Raw genomic sequence first — 9,887 nt, 5'->3', positions numbered from 1 at the left:
AATTAATTGTAGCCCCTCTTCCCTTGCCCCCCAAATGTTTGTCCACTGAAAAGCCTGGTCAATGCAACATTGAAGAGGAGAGGGGCTCCATTTGTTTAGGAAAACAGCAACTCCCCAGTTTCAGGCTTGAAAAAAATATAGTCCTTCTTCTTCAAAGGCAGGAGTCACATTCCCTTTGCACTTCTCATGGAAGCTGCCCCAATGAACCCCAGCTGAAAGTAAATGTCCTTGGCTGGCTCCCCTCATCATTAATGCATGGGCATGGCCATCAGGCTTTAGAACCTGCCTGTTAAGAGGTAACCTCTCACCCCCCATCCTTTCAAGGACACTGTCTTTGGATTTCTAGTAATACGTTTATAAATATTTGCATTGGATGTCTATTTGAAAGTTCTCTATTAACATCCTCACACCCAGTAAGTACCTAAGTGGACATGGACTTAAGCAGGAAGCACGCAGCACCCTCTGGAGCAGGCCATTTGTATCCCTTGAAAAAGCTCCGATGACCTTGGATGTTTTTGATTAAAGTACTTCTGTTGCCACGTGTCAGCAAAAGTCATATTCCTTCTAGAAAAAGTCAGTGGGCTCCAACTTTGCTGGAGGTGACCATAGCAGCAGCCAGGGTCCATTAAAATGTTCTCTCTCTTCCCCTGTTCACCACCAGATGCTCGAGGATTCAGCAAACACTGGGGAAGCAGAGGACAGAGGTTTGGTCGTGAAATAGCAACACCTTCTGCACTGAAGAATAATTAAACAATATTTTTAATTATACAGGAAAATCAAGCACGTTGTTGGACCCTCCCAAGCTAGAGCACTTTACACTGGTCTGTACGTGTGGAACTGAACAGAGCTTGTTCAATTCTGAAATATTCTGAGAAATTACTTCAATTGTCAATTTTCCTCTACCCAGATAAAGGCAGAGCTTTATGACCCTCCTTTTCAGCTGGGGGAAGGAGGGCTGGGAAAAGACTCTGCATTTTTGAAAAAGCAGCCATATTCGCACTTCTCCCCCCTGTGCAGCCTGTAAGCCATGTGCTGGGCTTTGTGGAATCTCACAAAATGGGAGCCCCTGAACTGACTTTTCTCTAGGAACCATTGAGACCCACACCCTCTTTTGTGTGTTTCTGGTCCACGCAAACAGAGAACCTAAATCACTTCGGACTCTTGGTTTTTTCATCCAGTGTTAACATTGGAGGGTCCGATTTTTCTGTAAATGGTTTACAAACCTCTCTAAGCAGACTCTCTAAGCAGTCCAGAGCACCAGAGTGTTGGCTGTTTGCAAAGGGTTCTCTGAAGGTTTATGCAAATTGCTGCAGCAAAAATGTTGGTTTGCTTATTGCCGCAAACCCTCGGATGTTTACAGATTTGAGCCAATTAGAAGGGCATCTCCTGCACTCGTCATTGCGAGTTGTCTGCATGAAACACTGTGATGGGGGTTTCTAGCCACTGTAAGAAAGAAGGTGGTGAATGTGTGTGATTTGTAATTCCACAAGCTCTTTATTTGGAGACAAATCTACGCTTTTCCTAGCTACAAAAGGAAGCATATATAGCTACATTTATTACCAACACTTTCTACACCTGAGTAATCTACGTATATGTACAAATACACCAAATATATACCAAAAATACCAAATTTGTAAACGTACAAATACTCTCAAATGTACTAATTATTGCAACAGCCTTTTTCTGTACATGAGCTACGAGTTTACCATGGGTTAGGGGGCCGATGGGGCCAGAAGGTACAACACTTTCAGAGTAGCACAAAATGGAGAGGAAATAAGAACATTTTTACCTCCCTTCCTTCACTGATTTCCACATATATCCATGCACCAGGTCCCACACCATAGAGAGTCTTGCCCAAATCAATGGCTCTAAAAATGATTTTGGGGGAGCACTGTTGTGTAGCAGAGAGCGAATTTTGCTAATAGATGAGTCCCTTAAATGGAGGGCAGCTAGAGCTCAGCTAGCACCAGTCTCTAGCCAGCTTACTCCCACCCTCTCCCCAGCCAGGCTGTTCCCTAGGCATGCTTTCAGGCACTTGGTATACTTGCTCTAAACCAGTCAACAGCAGAGTCTCAGGCAACACACAGAGCAAAATGTTTCCAAATGCAGCACGCACGTTTGCAGCTGTCTCCTCTCGTGCACCACCCTTGATTTAAAATTGTCTTTCCTGGCTCAGGTCAGCGAATGCCACAGCCATGGCCTCTTCCCTGGATAGAAAGCCAGGTGGTGCTTCGCCTCTTGCCGAACCAGTGCCAACATCTCCCTAGTCTTTGAAACAGCAGGCAAACAGCTCACCAACGCCTGAGGGCGTGATACAGGCCTAAAACTACAGGATTCCAGTTTCTTACCTGTGCAATAAAAGCCACTCTAGAAATTAAAATGTACCTCTTTAAAAATATACAGGCATCTAGAAAAAGAAGAGAATTCTTCAATGCCTACCTGATAAAGGTGCTTTCCCTTTTTGGGGGGAGAAATGTTAGTTTACTTGAATTTCTCTTCTTCCCTCCCACCCCTCTTCCCCCTCCTCTTCCCTCATAAAATGGCAGCTGTAGGAGCAGCCTCAAATAGAAAATGGGTATCTTGTTAATAACAGATCCCAAACCCCAGCATCAGCGCCAGCTCAGTGGAATAAGCTGTGGTGTAACCTGGATTCTGGGTTGTTCCCCACTGGACCTATGACTCCAGTCCTTTGCGAAGTTCAAAGCTTTCCAAGTAACTTATCAAGGTTATTTAGAGCAAGATGAAGCTGGGATAGCCTAGCCAGCCCTCTCTGGAATGAAAGAGAGGCCCCCCTCCTTGTACTGATTTATTTATTTTTACAGCAAGGGTGCACATAACTCCCCCCCTTTTAAAAAATCCAATAGACGCTTTAGCAGGATGTTGCCTTCACGTGAGCCCAGGCAATTGTTCCTGACTCAGGAAAAGGGTTATTGACGGCGCTCAAAGACACTACCTCTAGAAAAAGATTCATTCTTTTATTAAGGAGCTAGCTATGTTCTGCAGCGGTTGTTTACACTCGGATTTTTCTGCATTTGCTCTCAAGGATTGTTTCAAATAGGTAAGGCCAACCTGGAGAACAGTAGAGGACGTACCAACCGACATCTGAGACGTGCACAGCAAGTTGGCTCACAATGGGCGTGCAAACAGAGCGAAGGGAATACAAATAAATATGGCACCTCCTCAAAAAAACGGAATCACAGCGGCGGCCACAGCACAGAGACCTAGCAATTTCAGGCAATACCAAGCACAGTTCAAAACGAAAGCAAGTTCAGAAACGAGAGGCGTTCCACAAGGCGACTTGCCAAAGTAAAAAGTATACGAGTGAAAATGTTATAATTGGCTTTTCAAGTATTCATTCACTCTAGATGATTAAATTGCCATAATTTGTATAAACTATAGAAAAATTATTAAATGTCAACTTTGACATTGTCCTGAAACTTCTGTCACTGGCCCAACATTTTCCCCAAGTTTAAGGAAGCTTCAGAGCCAGGACTACACATTACACTCTTCAGCTAACATGTGCTTTTTGAATATTTGGCCCAGACTTTTTCCCAGAGATATTACATTTACAAAATACTCAAAGAAACCTTTTAGGAGTAAACAAAAGGCACCCGAACCATTCATTATAAAAGTAGAAAGAAAAATATAAATAATACATTTTAATCAAATAATATAAAGTAAATATTCTGCGGGCATAATTTTTTAAAAAAATTAATAGACTTCTTTTAATTTACTCACCATAAAGAAAAGATTTAAAATGTTCAAGTGCACTTGTTTGATTAATAAAGCATTTTATATTCAATTATTTAGTGCTAATCATTAGGAAGTTTACGTTGTTGAGGCAAAATCACCAGCTCAGCCATTAAAAACTACCATTATAAAAATATAGCTACAAGGTCAGTATCAAATTACTCTTACATAGGACAGCTCAAGGGCTGTTTCTATACGACACTAGAAACTTCTTTTTTAAACACCCAAATCCCTCTCAAAGCACAGAAACCTCAAGAGCAGTGACATGAAGGTAGCTTGAAATACAAGTAAAGTCCTTTCCAACAAAGAAAATAGGTGGTGTTCACCAGCATATGCTGATCCTTAGTTTCAATAATCTGCGGTAAAATTTTTAAGGTGGAAGTTAATTTGTCGGGCCTTCGGCTCGGTCTTCCTCCAGCTCTTGGGCTTCCTTTTTGGTTTCCCCATCCTTCACCTCCTGTCGGGAAACCGGGAATTTGTCCTTGTTGTTCTCCTTTTTCCATTTCATTCTCCTGTTCTGGAACCAGATTTTTACCTGTCTCTCGGTGAGGGCTAAGGCGTGGGAAACCTCGATTCTTCTCTTCCTGGTCAGATAAGGGTTAAAAAGGAATTCCTTTTCCAGCTCTAGGGTTTGGAATCGACTGTAGGTTTGTCTTCCTCTTCGTCTACCAGGAGCTGCTGATTAAAACAAACAGAAAAAAAAAAAAAAGGAAAAGAAATGTTTTAAAAAGGTAATGGTGCATCTGCAGGTTGCTGAAGGTTTATGGAACGGGTCTAAAGGGTGAAATATACACAACTCTCCTTAGGTCTGATATACATATAGGATGGGCAGTCAAGAGGGGCAGAGAAAACGTCTTTGCAATTATTCTGTCCCCATCATCTTTACATGGTTTCCACTTAAAAAAAAAAGTTTACCTTACAAGAGTCACTGTAAGCTACACAAAAAGGAAAAGGAGAGGGAGAGGAAAAGGGAGTTTTAAAGCTAGAACGTGAGATGAAAGCAGATTTCTCCCCCTCTCCCCGCTTAAAAAAAAAAAAAAAAAAAAAGCATCCCAACCTTGTGGTCTCATCCAGGGAAACATTTGAGAAGGAGACGAGCTCTGATTTAAGTGGTCTGGGTCCTCGCCAATATTACCACTGGACGATTTACAGTCAGGATATTGTACCAGCTCGGCCTCTTGCTGGGTCGTAAAAATCGGCTGTCTCTGTAAGTTATCGTATCCGTAAAACTTCGCGGGCTCCCGGTGACAGGCAATCCCGCCGCAGGGGGGAGGCGGCGGCGGCGGAGGGGGGGCGGCCTGGTAGGCTGCGGCCGGGCTGCCCCCTCCGGGGTGGAAGTACTCCTGGCCGGGACCGGGGCCGCCCCCACCACCGCAAGCCGGCCCGGCAGGCGGCGGCGACGGGTGCGGGTGCGGGTGCGCGTGCGCCTGCGGGGGCGCGTGCGGGAAGCCGGCGGCGCTGTTGCCATAGAGCTGCAAGGCGGCGGCGGCGGCGGCGTGGCGGCCGCCGACCTCGGGCGCGAAGTGACAGTCGTAGTAAGTGGGATTGATGGCCTCGCCCGCCGCCTTGTACTTGGAGTACAGCGGGTTCACGAAGTACGAGCTCATCGGGGCGGCGGCGGCCGGGGGCCGAGGAAGGGCGGCCCCGGGCGGGCGGGCGGCGCGGAGCAGGCAGGGAACGCGCCTCAGCACGACCGCACTGCCGCGGGGGCCTCTGGGGCGGCTGCTGGCGCCGCTGGGGCCGCCGGGCTACGTTGCTGCTGCCGCCCGCCCGCCCTCGCGTCGCCTCTGAGGCCGGGTAGCCGCGGGCACTCGGCTACTGGGCGCTCATTCTCCGCTCTCGCGCCCGCCGCCTCTACCTCGCGCCGCCTCCCTGGCGGGTCGCGGGGCCTCACCCAGCCCCCGCGTTCCACCGCCCGCCCGGCCTCTCCCGGCGCGCGCCGGCTCGGCCTCAATAAAATCGCCGACGCCCCGGGTGACCTGCCCCGCTGCCTCCACTGTTTCCTCTCAGGCACCAGGCGGCCCTGAGCGCACCGGACAAGAAAAAAAGTACGCCCGGCCCACGGGGACACTCTTTGGCTTCGGTTTACAAACCCCCGCTCTGGAGGGAAAAGGAAAAAAACACCCTCTGCCCGCCGCCACCTCTCACCTCGCCCCCCCCCGCAGCCCCCTCCCACCGCTCTCGCCGCCGCTGCCGAGGCTGCCACCCCGGTGCGCCCCGGCGAGGCATTTTCGCACCAAACCACTGCGCAGAGAGGGAGCGAGATGAACGCGAGATAACCGCGCGGAGGGATCCGCGCGGAGGCGACTCTGCTGCACACGATGGACGCCTCACAGTGGCTGGGAGATGCCTCCGCCGGCCTTAAAGGGGGCCCATAAAGCCGCACTGCCAAGGGCTCGCCGTGCGCCCGGGGCCGAGGGAAAGCGGGCCACGGCTGGCGGGGCGGGGGCGCAGCAGAGCCTTACACTTGGCGGGGAGGGAGGCAGGGAGGCCACTCCCAGGAGGCTGTGGAGCAAATGACTCCCTCCTCGGGCCCCTGGAGCAGCCCCTCAGAGGCTGGCTGTGGCTTTTGCGCCTTTGGACACGCGGGCGCAGCCCAGGGAACGAGGGCAAGCCGTGTAGAAGATCCGGACCGAACATTTGCGTTAGGTCCTATCCAAGTAATTTGATTAAAGGCCACAAGGGTGACCCCAATACCTTGCATTATCAAAGCGAATCTAAGCCCTTCTTTTCCAGCCGAGCGGGCCTTGTGGAAATGAGATGTACATTTACCCTTGAAGCACTGCACGCCTGGCTGAGGCTCCCAGGTTAATTGATATTTAATGGAAATCATGCCCATGAATATAGTTTCCATCATTTCACCCTCGATAGACGTCAGTACCAGGCGCAGGGGGGAGGCTGAAGAATGTGGCGGGGCGGGGGGGGGAAACATTAGCATTGCTGAGGGAGTAAATAGAAAAGCGGACAGAAATGTTCCAAGGCGGGAAGGGAGGACTCACGCTGGGGTGGGTGGTATTTCCTCGGGCAAGACGCGCGACTCCCGGGTCTCAGCCCCTGCGCGGAGCGGACCAGGGCAGGCGGTGGCCCCGGGCGGAGCACGGGGGACCGGACCGACGCCCGCGAGTTCCCCCAAGGAGCCTCCGGGCCGGCGTTCGGATCGCGCCGGTTCCAAGCAGCTGCAGGCGGCGCGCGTCTTCTAACGATTCTAGTTCATCCAACAAGCCGGTGAAGTTACCGCCGAGAGCGGGTGCCGGGCTCAGCTTTAAAAGTTACCGATTTTTCCAAAAGAAAAAAAAAGAGAAGGCTCGTTCTAGCTTATGAGCGATGAGGAAGAGGAACGTCCCGTGTCATGAGGGGAAATCGAGTGTGAATCGGCAAAATATTCCTGATTTTAGAAACTCGCTTTGAAGCCGCTTGGCGTTACACCACCATTCGCCTTCTCTTCCCCACATCTCCCACTCCCCCCTCCCGTTTTCATGTTCAATAAATGTAATAGGTCTCTACATTTGAGTGCGTTTTCCTTTGCCTATTCTGCCTTTTTCGTGGGTTCTTTGGGTGACCCTTTTCCTTGGGATGATCCATTGTTGAGGACGCCAGGCCCACCGGCCTTGGGAACCGACCTCAGAAACACTCCCGAGCCCACCGAGGAAGCTCCAGCTAAAGCTAAAACACACCTCCCCGGCTTTTCACGCCAAATGCGAACGTCTAAAACCCCCAGACGGCTCCCAAAGGTGCAGCAGGCGAGTGATTTCAACTACCCCCCCCCCATCCTTGTGGGTTGGCCCAGCTTGTGAGTGAGCTCCTGAGGTCAGTCCGAGTGGACTGAATATCATATTTTGCAAATGGAGAAAATAAGGTCGAGATGGAAAGGCATAACAAGATAAAGTTTAAGACTCAATTGTTTCTACAGAGAATAGCTGAAAATGGTTAAGGTAAACGGATTTCTAATGAATCTCCAAATGATAAAGGCATGCTTTGTTTAACTTTTAAATTAGCAGGGAGTGCAAGGAGGCTTTTGTTGTCGGCGTGGTGACGGGTAAGGGTTTTTTGTTGTTGTTTTCTGCCAGTTATCGCCAGGTAAAGTTTCCTTTAAATCCGAAGGCGAACGAACTGATTCTGACAGTTAACGATTTGTACTCCAATCTTGCAAATACCCAGTTAAAAGAGTATTATTTTCAATAAAGCCTTGGAATGTAATTGTGCCTTTTTATTTCACTCTTTGGCGTGTGTGCGTGTGCGTGTTTAAACCCTCGATAGTGGGTTTTGGAATGGAATGGGGGAAAAAGAAGAACGAGCCTAGATCTCAATAATACAAGGCACCTTCTAGAACTTTGTGATTCCTGGGGCGGGGGGGCGGGGAGCGAAAAAGAAACACTACAGAATTCATTTCTACGCATTCTGGCCTAATTAAGAAAACATTATAACACAACATTTCCTCTTGGGACAAAACACTTAGTTTTTTGTTTTTTCTTTTTTCCTTCAAGCATTCTGTTTATAATCTGAATGGGAACAGAGTGCGATTAACTTCGTAAATAAAGATGTATGCTTTTACACATTTCTGTTTTGATACAATGCATTGACTTACCATAACGTTTTATAGTTTCAGCTGTGCCGTAGTCCAAATTTTCTGAAATCCTAAGCCAAAATTTTATAACTAACAAACCCTTCTGGAGAATTTAACAGTGCACATTGCTTCTTTTTGCTTAAATTTATCGTAATTTGGAATTTAAAATAAGATTGTAAGTGTCTTTAATCAAAACCTTCTTCCGCCGCAACTCCCGCTTTACTATCACAAAGTGGAGCAACGGCGCCCTCTAGTGGCTAAATGCCACCTCTAGCCGACGGAGCTTACCTTCTCTTTATTCGACTCAAACCATTTCCAATCTTGTTCTTTAGTTTGACTGGGGCTTGGATCACTGACACTAATAACGCTTCATCCCTTTGTCGACGAGTCAAGTGCAGCAAACAGGGGCTCCTGAATGCCAAAGCTATTTGGGCTCCCAAGAGCTTCCAGTAGTGTCTTTTTCAAAAGCTTCCAGCCCTTCTTTTGCCAGACACAGTAAGTCCCCATTCTGTAATCGCCCACAATTACAGGATGGGCTAGATTTTTAAAAATCACAACTTTCTAAATATCAACTGCAACAGGCCTGTTTTTTTCCCCAATGGAGCCAGGGACTTCAAAAACTAAGAAATTATAGAAGTTACATTTGTTAATTTTTTTCTTTTAAAGCCGTTACACTTAGCATTAAATCGTGAATATTTGCTACTTTAACTTTGTAATTTTAATGCTTCAGGCCCATTTCACTGGACAATGGAGGGGGGGATAGAAGTCAAATTAAAAGCTTAAGCTGTATCTCTGAATGGCTGTCTGAAAAGGCCCTGTTCACTGGAACTTCTATGCACAATAAATGAGACATTAAATTTATATCAAAAGTCACATAGTGAAGTGAATTGACTAAGCATTCCACTTGATTTTTTTTTTTAAAGCCAAGACTTTAATCAGTTTAGGTGTTTCCTGAGAGGTTAATGTTTTTTCTCATTTTCAAAAATTCTTTCCTTCAATTCAGCTGTAACGATTAATTTTTCTATAAGCAAATAGATATAATTTCCAACAATGTTTCTGCTACGAGGTTTGCAGTGGAGAGCCAGATATTTTTGTGAAAGGTCATTTAAGTAACTGCATCTTTTCCCGCCGACCATGCGTCTGGGAGACGCTCGGCCTAAGTAAATGACCCAAGATCACTAACTCTCCCACCCCCAAATAACAGGCCTATTTTTCTCTTTTTTAAAGTACAAGCTAGAAGGCGGCCATAGTCAAATATTATTGAGAGCCACCCACCGGCTACTTCTAATACCCAGCCCATTTAAAAAATCAGAAATATATCGTCTCCTCCTTCCTACCGCCCTCCATTTTTATTCCCTAGGTGCTCACACCTCATCCGGGGGTCCCAAGCCCCTGCCTTCTTAGTCCAACAGAGTCCTGTTTACATTTTATTGTCCAGATTTTAAGACCCAGTTTTGTCTGCATTTTTCCTTTCCTCCCACAAACACAAACATCAAAATGAGATGGTTTCAAAGAGAAGCGCCGGGCTTGTCGTAAACTCATTACCTCCAGACGTCTCGCCGGCTCGATGGCT

General features: G+C 47.5%; 1 protein-coding gene across 2 annotated transcripts; it reads right to left on the bottom strand.

The window, feature by feature from the left end:
• Positions 1 to 2,960: 2,960 nt before the first annotated feature.
• Positions 2,961 to 5,385, bottom strand: HOXD8 (homeobox D8). Of its 2 annotated transcripts, none has more exons than XM_036857983.1 (2): positions 4,808 to 5,385; positions 2,961 to 4,428 (listed from the first exon to the last, which is right to left on the bottom strand). In XM_036857983.1, the coding sequence occupies exons 1-2, from the start codon at positions 5,355 to 5,357 to the stop codon at positions 4,133 to 4,135; spliced, it is 846 nt and encodes a 281-aa protein (XP_036713878.1). In that variant the 5' UTR covers positions 5,358 to 5,385; the 3' UTR covers positions 2,961 to 4,132. The 2 variants fall into 2 exon arrangements, with proteins under 2 accessions (XP_036713878.1, XP_036713879.1); XM_036857984.1 differs by having other exon boundaries at positions 2,961 to 4,425.
• Positions 5,386 to 9,887: the final 4,502 nt, after the last annotated feature.

The sequence above is a fragment of the Balaenoptera musculus genome, chromosome 7 (assembly GCF_009873245.2).
Source record: "Balaenoptera musculus isolate JJ_BM4_2016_0621 chromosome 7, mBalMus1.pri.v3, whole genome shotgun sequence".
In the NCBI taxonomy this organism is placed as follows: Eukaryota; Metazoa; Chordata; class Mammalia; order Artiodactyla; family Balaenopteridae; genus Balaenoptera; species Balaenoptera musculus.
The sequence above is the reverse complement of the archived record's forward strand: the minus strand, read 5'-3'. Positions and strand labels throughout refer to the sequence as shown.